At 46.8% G+C, this 15071-nt stretch overlaps 4 protein-coding genes across 4 annotated transcripts; 2 read left to right on the top strand and 2 right to left on the bottom strand.

Annotated features, from left to right (window-relative positions):
- Positions 1 to 1317: 1317 nt before the first annotated feature.
- On the top strand, positions 1318 to 2280 carry KD926_008147 (S-adenosyl-L-methionine-dependent methyltransferase; the record flags this gene model as incomplete). Its single annotated transcript, XM_053100842.1, has 2 exons — positions 1318 to 1827; positions 1933 to 2280. 2 exons carry the CDS (start codon positions 1318 to 1320, stop codon positions 2278 to 2280), a joined length of 858 nt encoding a protein of 285 aa, XP_052955561.1.
- Positions 2281 to 8532: 6252 nt separating this feature from the next.
- On the bottom strand, positions 8533 to 8805 carry KD926_008148 (uncharacterized protein; the record flags this gene model as incomplete). The annotated part of the gene is made up of 1 exon (XM_053100843.1): positions 8533 to 8805. One exon carries the CDS (start codon positions 8803 to 8805, stop codon positions 8533 to 8535), a length of 273 nt encoding a protein of 90 aa, XP_052955562.1.
- Positions 8806 to 9595: 790 nt separating this feature from the next.
- Positions 9596 to 10594, top strand: KD926_008149 (uncharacterized protein; the record flags this gene model as incomplete). The annotated part of the gene is made up of 1 exon (XM_053100844.1): positions 9596 to 10594. The coding sequence occupies one exon, from the start codon at positions 9596 to 9598 to the stop codon at positions 10592 to 10594; it is 999 nt and encodes a 332-aa protein (XP_052955563.1).
- A 66-nt stretch (positions 10595 to 10660) lies between these two features.
- Positions 10661 to 13934, bottom strand: KD926_008150 (Zn(II)2Cys6 transcription factor; the record flags this gene model as incomplete). Its single annotated transcript, XM_053100845.1, has 7 exons — positions 10661 to 10788; positions 10847 to 11032; positions 11835 to 12261; positions 12308 to 13125; positions 13172 to 13421; positions 13721 to 13832; positions 13879 to 13934. The coding sequence occupies 7 exons, from the start codon at positions 13932 to 13934 to the stop codon at positions 10661 to 10663; spliced, it is 1977 nt and encodes a 658-aa protein (XP_052955564.1).
- Between the last annotated feature and the right edge of the window lie 1137 nt (positions 13935 to 15071).

A 15071-nucleotide genomic window follows, 5' to 3' on the forward strand; every position in this document is an offset into this window, starting at 1 on the left:
CGTTTATCGAGCCAATAATAGAGAAAAAGACAGTCTCATAATGAGTATGAAAGTTACAATCACTACCCTCCTGCTATCTTCTCAAGGTCAAGACAGTCTGATATTGGTTAATATTCAGGTTTCTGTAAACATAGAATTTTAAACCTGATGCATATCGATAAAACTGGAAGATTCTAGAGTGGAGTCTGTCGTCAGCTATAGATGCAACTGCTTATATCTGGAAATTTATGGGGAAGAAGTGCGTGAATAATTCGACACTAGTAACAAAATGTAACATCGGCAATGATAGAGGAGGGTACGCCTGACCAACCATGCATGGATAGGAAGTTATTGGATGGAAATCGTCTGGAATCAGGGCATGTTGATGATGGCACCGCAAAGTGAGATATTCGGTCGTGCGCAATGCATCAGCATTGTAGTTTGTTTCAACCTCTATGGCTGGTAAGTGATTATGTTATTGACGATCCAAAGACTAGCAATGATAAATACTATCAAAACAACTCAACGATATTTGGAACAGGCTGTTAAGTATATAGATATGAATAGAGTCGGCAGCTTTAAACATCTACTTTTTCTTTTTGGCCTATATAGTTTCGTAGAGGCAGGCTCCTCAGTAATGAATAGCAAATTTACCTTGATGTTATCACTGCTGACTTTTTCAAAAACTAGTAGATATTACGGCTACCGACGGTAGGCAATCCGTTCCAAAAAGGTATAATGAGAGTTCCTATGCACGTTTATCGAGCCAATAATAGAGAAAAAGACGGCCTCGTGATGAGTACGAAAGTTACAATCACTATCTTCCTGCTATCTTCCCAAGGTCAAGACAGTCTGATATTGGTTAATATTCAGGTTTCTGTAAATATAGAATTTTAAACCTGATGCATATCGATAAAACTGGAAGATTTCAGAGTGGAGTCTGTCGTCAGCTATAGATGCAACTGCTCATATCTGGAAATTGATGGGGAAGAAGTGCGTGAATATTTCGACACTAGTGGCAAAAGGTAACATCGGCAATGATAGAGGAGGGTGCGCCTGACCAACCATGCATGGATAGGAAGGCATTGGATGGGGAATCGTCTGGAATCAGGGCATGTTGATGATGGCACGGTAAAGTGTGATATCAAAGGGGCATAAGACTAAAAGTAAATCCAGATTCGAAGCAGCAATCGGGGATATGTCCTCAGGTATAAATTCCGCCTATTGACCCGCTGTGTGCACCAAGACTACAATACATCAGAGCGCAAGACAGAACGTGGTAGGATAGCAACATTCTATCCCTCAATTTTTCAATTGCCTATAACTCCAACCTTTGCAATGGCAGACTCGCATCTGAAGGGCAAGACTCTCACCGAGGAGAACACCTCCCGTCTGCTGAAGCATTTCAGTGGTGAGGGTCCTCCGGTGAATGATCGTTGGGCGGCCTTGTGGGATGCAGGCGACTTCCTTCCGTGGGACCAGGGGGCTCCCAATCCAGCCCTTGTGGATGTCCTGTCTGACCGGACGGACCTTGTTGGTTCTACAGCCTTTGTGGAGGACGATAATGGTGCTCGCCGCCGTAAGCGGGCTCTGGTGCCCGGCTGTGGGCGCGGCTATGATGTCCTTCTCTTGTCCAGTCTGGGTTATGACGCCTACGGTCTTGAGGTGTCCACCAAAGCCGTCGAGGAGGCAAATGCCTGGGCCAGCCAGCATCTGACTGACTATTCAATGCGAGATGATGCAGTTGGCCGTGGTACGGCGAAGTTTATTGTGGGCGACTTTTTCAGCGATAATTGGTTAGAGCAGGCCAATGGCAATGGCCGGTTCGAGTTCATATACGACTACACCGTAAGTGCGTTTTTCTGTTGCCACTCTCTTCTGATTTGCTATTATGTGCTGGGTCGCATGCCCCTGGGAGATTGTCAACGTGTATGCGTATGGCTGATAATTTAGTTCTTTTGCGCGCTTGCTCCCAGACTCCGTCCCTCATGGGCTCGGCGCTGCTGGGATCTCCTATCCGAACACCCTGAAAGCAGGCTGGTCTGCGTGGAGTTTCCCACCTCCAAGAAGTTGTCCAAGGGCGGGCCGCCTTATGCCGCGCCGTCATCCGCTTATCTAGCGCATTTGGGTCATCCGGGCAGAGAGATCTCCTATGATATCGAAGGGGAGCCGGAGTCCCTGGAAGGAGGGGAATTCGAACCTGGAAATGGTTTCCGGAGAATCGCTCACTGGAAAGCAGACAGGTCTCATCCCATGGGCCAAGGAATGGACTGGGTGGGTGTTTGGCAGCGTTCAATTTAAGGCTACTGCAGTGTGGGAGCGGATCGTGGACTCAGAGAGCCAATGGGGGTTGGGTTGTCATAGATATAATTCCGGTCTGCATGTATGCAACCTTGTCACAAGATTGACTAGGCCTGAATTATAGGCAATAAGCATGACACGTAATTCTGCGGCGATACTTAGTATATGCATGGTATTTGTCAATAGCACGGCTGATCTTCTGCAGCAGAGAGTACTAGGGCACTGTATCCCGCATTTTCAAGATGTGCGAGTGTCGTAGCATTGGGCAGTGTGCCTACATATACGTCATTTGCCAACCCCCGCCGGGGGAACTATAGCGCATTTGATAGCCCAAAGAGGGCACGCCGTCGCGCACTTGCTCTACACCCTTTCACTAGTAATGTGAAACTGTCAAACAAAATGACCGCTAGGCCACAAAAAGTGTGACACTGATTGGGCTTCATACAGTTCATTTCGGTATATTTTCTGGTTGACAACCCCCAGGTATTGCGGCTCTGTAATACCTGAACCTTCTGATACCAGACTCTTACTGGGTTGGTTACAGGCATACTGAAACAGTATTCTATCAAGTCTCGTGTGCTGCAGCCATACACACGCCCAAACTATTTAGGGTATTTGATCTGCACGCCCTAAATTGACGCGCCCATGTTCGGTCTTGATTGCGTCGCTATTCCTATAGCTCAAGTGGCGGTAGAACCAAGATCTGTGGTTCCTAGCGCTCCAATAAGGGCGATTCCGGGCTCATAGGCAGGGTCCATCTGGGGAAGAACGCATTTTCTCTGAATTATATTGTGGCCTTGAATAAGGATTTTTCTACGTATCATGATATTAGCAGATGTCCAGTGTCTAGAAGTTGACAATTTGCGCCAGAAGAAACTTGGGGCCTTCGAGGGGGAAAAAAAAAAAAAAAAAAAAGAAGAAAGAAAGAAAAAGAAAGAATCCAGCTCTATGATCACTTAGAATGTCATACAAATTATGTTCCGATACGCATTCATCAAATTATGCTTCAGTCCTGTTCACTTAAGCTACTGACATGGATTCTGGAAACACAAGACATACTTTCGCGTGGGATGATGTGCCCTGTGGCGTTCTACCATGTGGAGGGCCATGGTTTTAGATAACTCTTGGTTGTTCAGCATATGGGCTGCAAAGGCTGTCTAGTATCCAGGGCATTTCGAAGGTATCAATTCCGTGATTTGCCTCTCGATCCTGGCACCAACCATGTAAGCTGCATCATGCGGTATTCTTCTGTCCCCTATGGCATGGTCTACTCCAAAAAACATTCTGCCATGTGGAAGACCATGAATCGGACACAGAATCACTTTTCTACGGACAGAAAATGTACATTGGTTTAACGCCATTCCGAAAATTCACTCTCAACCGCTGGCTGACACGATCGCCGACTTCTAGGGACAAAGCAAAAGGGGCCTCTATATCCAGGCTTCGGAAGTCAGGGATTCAGTTGAACACGGTGGGTAGAAGCAGGAACATGAGATGGGCAATAAGAGGAGACAGTCCACCATGGGCATCCAAGGTCAACACTGGCAGCGCTCAGTAGGCCAAAAACTTGCTGGTTGAGTATTCTGTGATGGGGGGTGGGTATTGAATTTCATTGGCCAAATTTAACATGATTCTCCACCAAAGCCTTTGAGAACGTGTTTTCCTAATACCCTAGCATCGCCCAGGTCGAAGCAAGAAAATCTTCAGCCCCAGGGCAAATCATCTCATGTGGTAGGATGTACACCCCATATACCCGCAGTGCCATCCGCGGTACACTGGTTGACGAATTGATTGAATTCATACGCTGACTCCTCGCCCGTCGGCGATATGCAGGTAACAACTCTTGCTATCTATCTTTTCAATGATACTGGAGTAGGCAGCAAACAACAAATGCTCGCCGGGCGGATTTCGCGCAAATCATGTCGGCTGACCCGGTTCGCCGGGCGGATAGCCTTACAACGGTATTAAGGCAGTAATTGCCCCCCCCCCCCCCCTTTTCCTTGAGGTCAGCAGCCATGACAGTCGGCTGGCGATTGAGTGAGAGGAAACGTCTTGTGTACAGGGTACCGATGATCTATTAAGATAGCGTATGGTATGCTATTGAAGTCGCATGATGAAAGCATCTTAGTATTGTATGTTTCGTGCAGATACTGACCCAACACCCACTTGAATGCCTACTGACTTATTAGCTGACTATCGGCTTTTAGTTTGGTGTTTATTAAGAGAATGAAGCTACGCTTTCCATACTCCAATGTGGAGAAAGGAGTTGTGCTGGCCAATAGTATTTGAGCCTTCATAGAGGAATATAATTGGTTGAATGTACTATGAAGCGTCCACTGACCTGGCGGTCCCGGTGGGAAGGGTGTGAAGAGACTGACCTATTAATAATGGGGCCAGAGTTCGACCCTGCCAATCATTATGCAACGCGGTGGACGTGTGTATACCAGGAGGGAGTAGAGGAGCTCGAAAAGTAGTTACTTTTGCTCCCGTTTTTGCCTATTTTCAAAGTGAGGTGATATCTCGCATTCCCATCGCATCCGCGTGTACATACTATCTCCATGTTTGCAATCTCCTACCCCACACCAAGTGAGACGGGTAGGTTCGTGCCGGCGGGCCGTTATATGTATGAGATACATGCTCGCCTGGCACTTATACAAGAAGTAGAGGCGCCAGGCGGCACGTTCTGATTGGGGATTCAAGGGGACTGTAAGCTACGTTGTCCCAATAGGATCTGTTTTCTGCTTCTAATGCGGGGCTGCTGCATCCGCGACTCGAAAATCATAGAACGAGGCTCGCAGGAAGAACAGCGCCACGTTGCAAGCCTCATGCAAGGCCTCGGAGATTTTAAGTATGACTGGAGTCCCAGGAAATCATCGACCTCGATACCAAAGAATATCCCAGGCGAAGGTGACTCGGGTTGCAGCTTGGGAAGCTCTCGACCTTTAGACCAAACGACAAGAAGGGGCGTGTGACGTTCAAAAGCTATTTTTCGTCGAAACGAGCGGATGGTAAAATGGGGAAGAGGTGGTGTGGTAGACCTGGCTACGACCCTCCGCAAGGGTGCCTACTCCGGACCCTCGAACCTCCCCTCAAGAGGGGAGGTTCACTATGCGGACCCTCGGCGACCCTCAACGACCCGCATTTGCATAAATTTTCGACGCCTTACCTCTTTAGGTTAGATAAAATTGATAATTCATCTCTTTTTTTTATAGCTGTTCTGTCAATTTGTAGATATTTTACTGAATACTCCATCGATGTGATAAATTATAAATAAATATTCATACAAAAGTAAACTGTAGGCATGGTCACCTACAAATTACAAGTCATATTCGATGATATCGATATGGTGGGTGGTCAATAGCGGTTGTCGACAAAACAGCATGTAAAGTTGTAAATATATATAGGGTCATGTTAGACCGACACCCCCATTTCCTATTCTGTTTAGCGTGGCCATGTGATATGGAAATTTGGCACTTAGTATAATCGTTTAAACAGGTCATTTATCGTTCTTTTAATCGTACAAAAAAGCTACATTTATTAACCAATCACAGGCCTCTATTCAGAATTCGAATTCCGTCAGTTCTCGTCCCCCAACTACCGCGCTGCCTTGCTACGGCCAGCTCGCTGACTGCGTCATGGTAGCTTAACTTCCTCTTCCTCGCTGGTTTCCCCGTTCTGTTCGCTGGTTGGTGCCTCATTCTCGTTATCGCTATTCCTATCGTCTTTACTAACTTCAATCGTTTCAGTAGAGCTTCCTCTACCTCTATGACCCTATCCTCCGCGTCTTTCACGTCCTTATCCTCCCCGATTACTCTGCTTTCAGCGTCTGACTGGTTGTTTTTGAGATAATTCGTATTCAAACGCAGATAGTTCTCGCTGTATAGAGAAATCCTGAGTAGCTGTATTCTGTGTTATTTTTATCTCTGCCTCTGCTTCTGTTGCTCGATTTCCTGATCCGGCAGGACGCCTACGATAACGCTGTACAACTCGTGGCTCAAGAACTAGCGATCTCGGGTTAATAGGTAGGAGGTCTTCATCCGTATAAAGATACCACTGGCAGTCAAATTCAGCAATTTTTATAGGCTTTTTCCTATCGTAGTAACGTTTGATGATGTGGATGCACGGTAGACCTATAGTCTTCAGCGTCACATCCGTACATTCCTCAATTGGTTGCTTACCCAGCCTCCCCCACTGGAAGATAGCGAGTCATTATCGTGTGTACTTTATTTAGTGCTTTTGAAGAGACCTTATTCAACACCTGCGAGAAGATAGGCATCCGTAGATGGTGAGGGCGTTTCTGACGGTCATCTTCAATAGAATTCCACACCTTGCTATGGCGCTCAGTAATAGTACGAGCGATAGATTGTGTAGTGCCTAAAAGGTCCTTCTTTAGCACCCAGTGAGCGCTTTCATTCCGTGAAGTTGCTTCCTGTCCAAAATGACGGAATTCATTTGTGTAGAATTTAATGAATCGCTTCGCCGTATCCTCTTCAAGCCAGTTCTCATCTAAATAAGTATGGATTGGCTGCCAAACGTCGCCACTATATTCTGCTTTGAGATTAGCAGTTGTGGCAATAATCTCTTCCTCTGAAGTAGAGTTAACAATCTGCATGAAAAAACCAAAAAGGACTTCCATTCGTTCTCTACCTTGTTGCTAAACTCTTTATCATCTTGGGTACGGCGACTGTTAGCTTCATATTCAATCCGGATGACTTCCTTTCGCAGAATTGGGCGACATTTAGTCATGAGAACTTTCTGGATATGCCAATACAGAGAATATGACCTGTGAAGTTGAATTCCTTCTCAGTCGCATCAACAGGCCTTTTACCTTGTCGGTAACGATTACTCCGGGATAGCCACATTCATAATGAAACAACGTGTCAGCTAGGCATTTAGGAATAAATCCATACGTATCCTCGGTCTCGTTATGCATAAAGCTAAACGCTGCGTAGAAAGTATCCCCTGTTACTGTCATCCCAACGATATCCAGTAAAGGTATCTGGTATCGATTCGTTTTGTAAGTTGAATCCATGAAAAGGACTCCATAATTCATACGTAGCAGTTCAATGCAACTTTTATAAGTAATGAATACAGCTTCAACAATATCATCTTTATCTTTCTGGTGGTTGACAATTCAATCCCCGCTTGCTGGAAGAGCAAGTAGTAAGCACTGAATTGGCGTCTTACCATCTAGAAATTCCTGTCGTACCTGGTGGTGGAGATTATGGATATCTCTGTCGATAATGCTAGTAGCACCAATTTGCTGCAGAGATGCAATAAAATGACGTATTGGAAGGCCAATTTGGAATTAAGCTTTAATCTGTACAGAATTTTCAGCTACTTCCTGGTGGCGAATAGCGACATAAGTCGTAGCAGGCGATAGATTATGATTATGACGGTATTCTTTAATTTCAACACGCCAAAGATCATTATCTTGAAGTCTTGTAATGATATCAAATGGGCAGTTAGTCTTGATTGTGCTAGTTTTGCGTTTCCGCTGGGCTTCTTCAAGACGACAGTCATATCGACTGTGACGGTCTATAAAGGAGCTTAGTATAAGACAAGTTTGTTTCTGACTCGTAGTCAAAGAATTTTCCCATGGGGAAGAAAGGCTATCTAGGAGGGAGGATCTAGGGCCTCTATATACTGCCTGCAGAGCATCCAGGAAGGTTCCTGGATGCCTACCGGAGGGTCCCTCGATCCTATACTAACTAACCGGAACGTTCCTGCGGAACATTCTTCCGTACCGGGAAGCTCCCTGGCTTCAGGAGGTAACACTTGTTACGGCCCTTGGTGGACAATTTGTGTTTTTTTGGCTAGGCGTCGGATTACCTAGTTATTATAATCAATTAGCTTCGCGCCTTGTCTGGCATAGCGAACAGCCATTTGTAAGGTATGATTTATATAGCCGGGCAGGGATTGTTTAGACATACATGGCGCATCTGACGGTTCGTTTATTTTTGATCTTGTTCGAAATCTCTTTTTTGGACACCAGGCGGAACACCTTCCAGAAGGTATCGAGTGAACTCTTACATTTAATTCTTGGAAGTAGTTTTCTATCCTTTCTACGTCGAAGATTCAGCACCCATTCCAGGAAGGTATACATGATCGAAACCAACAGACGTGTAAGTTCCTCCTGAGGATCTTTTCGAACAAAGGCGCAAAATCTATACGTATCAGGATTAGAAACGTAGCGAGCGCGAATAGCGATAATCAAAGGATATAATGAGCCATACCGTAACCATTTCACTTTCACTCGTTAAGCAGGGCAGTGGTACCCTTCCCATAATCCTCCTTTGTGTAATCTGTATTGTCAAAATTCGTAAGCTGCTGGATATAGTATTTTGGCGGATATTCGTTATCCGCAAAGAGGACTGCTGCATCACTAAGGTCCTGATCTTGCGAGCCTTCATCTTCAGGCTCTGTCAGGTCAGTGTCGTACTGGCTATCTTCGATACTTTCTTTTTCAGAGAAGTCGCTGTCGTCAGATAACTGGTCATCCGTCGTTCGTCGGCGGCGGGCCATGATAAAAATATATAACACAACAAACAGTGAAACACGTTCCGACGTAACGCTTTCACTTAGAGATTACTGTGGTACTGAATGCTCAGGTACAGATTGGGGTCTGATTGATTTAATATTTGGATGTAGCAAGGGGGCAGGTACAGATGCAAAGGTGGACAGGCACCGTTTATAACGGCCATTTTTGGTAGTTTCGGAGGCCGCAGTGAGCTGGTATAGGAGGAAGTTTACATTGGCTGGCCTGAGGACTGTGTGCCTGGAGGTATACTGCGCTGCAGGCAAATGAGGGTTAAGTGGGACCACACTCGGGGCTTAGCAATGCGTAGACGTAAGTGCATGGGGGCGTGGTGGAATGCGTGGCAGATTGACGGCCAAAAACGGCGTCGAGTACGGCCATTTCTGGCAGCTCGTTTGCCGTCTTCTAGTTTAAAGGAGTAGTTTTATTTTATATGTATTATACTTATAATCCTTCATATAGAAGGAAATTAAAATTAAAAATGTTATTATTATTTTATAAATCTTGAAAGATCGTAGGTTTCGGCGCTACATAAATTCCTATACAAAAGTGCGGGAACGCGTTATTCAAACTTGTTGCGTAGAACTATAGGTCCCGAGGTTAGGCACCAGGGGCTGATCCAGCGGTGCCTAGCCTAGGGGCCATGGTTAGTCAGAATCGGTCTGGCCCCAAGAGCATTGGATGGCGAGATGAACCAAGGTAGTATATAACCTAGCTATGTCCTCCCTCATCCCTCTCATTTCTTGTTCACTCCCACCACCACCACCAACAACAATAATGAGAGAAGGCCTGGATATCCCCTCCTTCGGGTACCTCCCATTCGACCATTTCGTCGTAGTAAGCCCCCTTTCCCTAGAACATATCTATGACAACAAGTTTATACCTAGCTCTCCAACTCTAGGCAAACTGGGATGCCGCGTCCCCGCTCTCCAAAAACGAGCAGAAAAGAAGCCTTATCGAGAAATGGATCGCGCTGGGAATATACGGACGAAACGTAGCTATCTACCTACCACCATCTATCCATTGAACGAACCCCACCCACTAACCAACAAACCCCAGGACTACGTCCTTGCTATGTTCGACGACGACATCATGGAGCAACTCATCGACCATCCCCCCACCGGGGTACCGCAAGACCTCCTTTCGGAGAATGACCGCGCCAGAAGCGGCTTGATCACCTCCACGCTGTGGATCCGGACCTGGTTCGGCGATCCTACAGATAAGACGAGCCAAGAAGCCGCAGATACGGCGTACGCCCGACTCCGGAAGGAAGTCCTACAGCGGGGGGACGAGAACAACAACATTTACTGTATGTTCGAGGAGTTCATCTTCGAGGACCGGCAGGAACTGAGCGCGGATGCCCAGCGGGGTGAGGATATTGTCGGGGGCGTTGCGGTCGGCCGTCCTGGCTCTGTACCGGGGTATCTGATTGCAGCGCAAATGCACTTGGCCGACCTGTTTGATGGAACGTCGGATAGGCCTTGGCGACATTTTACGGGGGAGGAGCGGGCCGAGTCGCTGGCGGAGAGTGATCGGACACAGAGTGCGCTGGTTGTTGTTGCGGATCGGAAGGCCTGCGAGGAGGGCTGGGTGCTGGTCCTGGCGGTAAATCATCGGGGAGAGATTCTTCCCTTTAGGGTGCGTGAGCGGGCCAAGGAGGCGGCGAAACTTATGTCCAATTGGGATGACGAGGTTCCTTTGGCGGACATAGTGGATGACGAGGATGAAGATGTGGAGTGTTACTTAGGGGAAGGGGATGGGTGGGAGTCACAATAAGTAGTAGCTTCCTGGAAGCTCCAATATACATGTTCTATTGTACATGAAGAATAGGAATATAATTACCTAAGGATAATGCGCGTAGTAGTGGTATCTTCGGTACTTCCCAATACTCCGATGCACCAGAGTTAGCTGTGCATCGTCAAATGGAACGAATATTTCTCGCACGGGCTCATCCTCCGCAATGTCGACGCCTGCGGCAACAATTGTGAGCAGCATGCACGGAACGGGGGTCCCTTAGGGATAACTCACGCTTGATATTGAACATATCCTCTTGGGTCGGCTTCTTGCCTCGCTTGATCTTGGCCACGGCGGCCGTATTGTCGAATTCCGCAAAATGCCGTAAGAGCGCGAAAAACGAAAAAAATGGATTAACGTCGGGGACAATGCGGTTCCGACTGAAATTGCGGTAAACATTACTGCACTGCTGAAGCAAATCTTTTGCGGAGTCACATTAGCAATGGTAGAATTGTTGGAACAATAATACCATACCAATCGACGTCCAAAGGTCTCGCCAAGAGGTCTCCAGAAGCATGGACACAGCCTCATAAAGCCCAAATAAACAGCATTACTTATATTTATAACAGTGAGAGTGGTCCCAAATGTGCCCACGAGCTCTTGAGTCGCAGTAAGAATGCTGGTCGTTGATATAGGTGCGAGAAAAGCACAGAAGCAGAGGACAGCAGTAATTAAGGCCTTTCGGGGAGCGGTGAAATGATCATACACGACTTCAGATGGTACAACATCTGTACGTCTAGTATAATTTGCTGATTGCTCTGATTCAGGCAATTCTGGGACTGACAATGCAATAGAGAGAATGTTGGATCCGAGATCCAGAAATGTAAACCCATAGATAGTTAGTGTAGAGTTAGAGTCAGAAGGAAGGGGGTTCCGGTAGAATATCGCAGCCCCTCTTTATAGTCAAGCTTCATAATAGCCGAGCAATTTAATTTATGTAATTGTCGAGTTATCCGATCCTATCAAGGCCTGGTGAGTAGTCAACCCTGGATACGTAGTAAATTCAATATTTAGCTGCATGTATAGCGCCCATTTAGAATTATCTTGCGACTAGAAGTTGAATTGGTATATCGACAGCCTGTCTGTAAGTGTTTTGAATTTGTATAAATATAATAAGCGGGATTATAAATTAATTGAAGGTACCCAGAGACTGTCATATTGATGCATGGATAAAAGTTCCAAGGTCAAGACGGTTCCAGATTTAACCAATTCTCAATCAAACGGCCATAATCCTGTGGCTGCAAAAGTCCACCACCAGGCGTGGCAGAAAACCCCAATTCAGGATTTCCAACAAGCCCTGAAAGATTGAGATCTAGAACTAAATCTTGGCCTTGATCAGGCTGTGGAAGATCCTCTGGCGGATACGTGACTAACTCTTTAGCCACCGTCCGATGTCCAGTAATGCCAGCAGACCCGATGAGAGCAAGTTCGGGGCCCGACAGTGCATCATCAGACTGCGATGAACTTTGGACGATACTGTTTGTCAGATAAGGCCCGAATATATCTTTTGAGAAGTCCTCGGCTAGCTTGTTGGTAGGAGAGGAGACCAGAATTTCCCATAAAAGATGCACATTTACAGACCAGGCCTGCTGAGAACCGTGTGTGCCACTGGAGGAGATACTATTCCTCAACTGGTGGAGTTTGTTTGCCTAAGGGAATTAGCCCACTGCACCTAATAAATTGAGAGACTCTTACCTGTCGCTCTAAATGCGGCCAGTGTCTGCCCATTTTGGAAACAAAACCGAGACACTTATCGTAACCGATCTGTGCCTTCTGTCGAAAGCTTGGCTCCTCTACGAAACTATGCTGGAGGAAGATTGTCGCCACAATAGCCACACACTGACCTAGAGTTGGATCGGATACCTCGAAATCTTTCTTCTCGAGAAGAGTGACAAAATGTAGAATCCAGCTTGTGTTTAGGGTAATCTGCTCAAACGAGTTCCGCAGAAATGACTGCGGCATGGTTTGACGGAAATTTTTCAATCGTATTGACAGTAGTAGTGGATGGTTGACAAGGACCAAAGTTGAATGGCAGACAAACTGAAAGAAAAGCCACGGACCCCAGTATTCCCTTCGCTGATTGAGCTCAGTTCCCAAGAGCTCAGGGAATCGGCTCGCGTGCATCCGATATTTCAGAGGGGTCCGGCTCTCGCATCCCATCAGCTCGGAATTGATGACGGAATAATCGGACTGTGCCGACCATGGAGGCGGCGATTCAGACTTAATATGAGCCGAGGCGTAGGCTCGGGACAGCTCCCATACTTTACTGAATTGCACCGTGTAGGCGGCTAGGCCGGGATCTGTCCTGGTTGTGGCGTTAACAAGATTGCTGTTTGCTGTGAGGGACGTGTCGCCGACTAATGCTTCAAGCATATATATCGTCCAGCGACATAAGACCCGCTCATCGCGCTCATCCTCCAAGTTGTCTGGGAAATCTGGCAAATCTAGTTTGAGGCATTCAACCAAGTACTTGGCTAGACGAAGGTTCACACCGGCTCGGATGATATTGCTGTCTAAGTATCGTGAATAATGATCAGAAGAATTTGGCAATGAACTAACTTGTGTAATCAATCATTGTTAACAGGCACATGGCCTGCAGAGTGGACAGTTCCACAGCCCCTTCGGCCAAGCGGCTCATCACCATGCGCCGGGACGATTCCGTCCAGTCTTGAACCTGTCGGTTGACCTCCGGATCAGCCACACCCCTGTCATTGAATCTCTGACCCAATGCTTGAATTGCAAGTTGGACCTCTGCATCCCGGCTGTCATATGATTGCAGGAAGGTCGCAATGTGAAACAAAGGCAGCGGCTGAAAGTTACAATAGGTCAGAAACAAATGAGCAGGTGTCTGTGTGCTTGCGTTTGAAGCATCTCTGGTCATCTATTAGCGTAGGAAATTGAGGTAAGCGAGGAATCTCTACATTAAGGGACCAGTAGGGATGGGATTGTCTCCAGCAGCATCGAGACTCGGTCTATTAGAAAGCGCAGCTGCGGCGGGGTGGCGATCAAAGCAAGCCAACAGGGCTTCTAACTTTCCCTCTATACCATCGATGCGTTGTTCCTGGGGAATCAGTTTATGGGACCATATTAATGCTTAGTGATACTCACCAAGCTCCTTACATATTCCGGAGCTTCTTCCGCAGCATACTCGCAGTGGTGTCCCAAGCGAGTGCAGTTCGAGCACACGGGGCGCTCCCCAGAGCAGCGGGATTTTTTCCGACTTCTCTGTTAGCACCAACACTGTTCTGGAAGAATTGAATACATACCGACACGTCTCACATGCCCGTTTGATACGCTTTGTCGGTCTTTCATCTTCGTCCATATTGCTGGCTGAGGCAAAAGTGCAGTCGTGACGGTCGGAGAGATCCGGACAAGATGGGAGCGAAGATAAGATAAGACGGAAGGGATCCGGATGACCTCATTCCTGACTAAGGGCTTGCACTCTACGTTCAAACAATTGTCTGGATAAAGTCGAATGGCGATGATTCCAATAGATCATGCTTTTATAAATTTAATCTAGACATGAAATTGTGCTACTGTAATGGTTCTTTAAATTAAATATATTCTCACTGGCTTCTCCCAGCGTAAAATTGGGCTTTAAGCCAGAGATCAGAGAGTAGTTTCTCTGCGGTTGCTCAATTCTCTATGTGCTAACGTATTTCACAAGCGAGCGGCCACCTGTGTATTCCCATAGAAAATAGCTGTTGTATAGACCTGAATAACACAACCACAATGCATTATTTAAGGTTAAATAATAATGATATATATTATAAAGCTTTATAATATATATATATTTTATCACTAAGCCTTTACAAAGGCTATTAATCTAGGTAATATAAATTACAGTCGTATTCTGACGGACGGCAAGCGGGGCGCTGAAGGAGGCTCCCATTGCACCACCGTCCTGCCGTGCGCTACCGCCTGCTCTGGGCGGTGATCCTCCTGCTCGACCGGGGAAAGTGACTGCCTGTTCAGGAATAGCGCTGTCCCTGGCCTGTTCCGCTTGGTCCCATCCCACCTAAGAACATCTAGTGTAAGGAGAAGAAAAGAAGCTATCTACACATGTTGTTGATCAAAATAGTGGACGACGCAACCAATGCAAACCAGTGGATGCCTCAGGCCCTGACATCTTCGGTTGTGAGGTCTGTATTGGCTTAGTTACATGGTGATTGTTCTATCATGTCTCACCGTGGCCCCTTCGGCTTCGGAATGATTGGTAGTCGCACTTCCCGATAAGGGGCCGGAATACAAAGAGGAGGATGGTGGATGGTGGCTATGAGATAACCTATCTGGGTTCAAGAAAGCTTGACACGTCAGCAAGAGCCGGACTGATCAGAGAGTCCGAATGGTGCCATGCACGGTTCCGGGATTTTGGCTCCCCGCCCTTATTCGGTGTTGGCGGCTTGAGACGGAGGCCAAGGGGTCTAGCAAAGGCCGTTCTCGGCGGTTACTTTTACGA

This window comes from Aspergillus affinis, assembly GCF_023601865.1.
Source record: "Aspergillus affinis strain CMG 70 chromosome Unknown NODE_50_length_218328_cov_87_076623, whole genome shotgun sequence".
NCBI classification, from domain to species: Eukaryota; Fungi; Ascomycota; class Eurotiomycetes; order Eurotiales; family Aspergillaceae; genus Aspergillus; species Aspergillus affinis.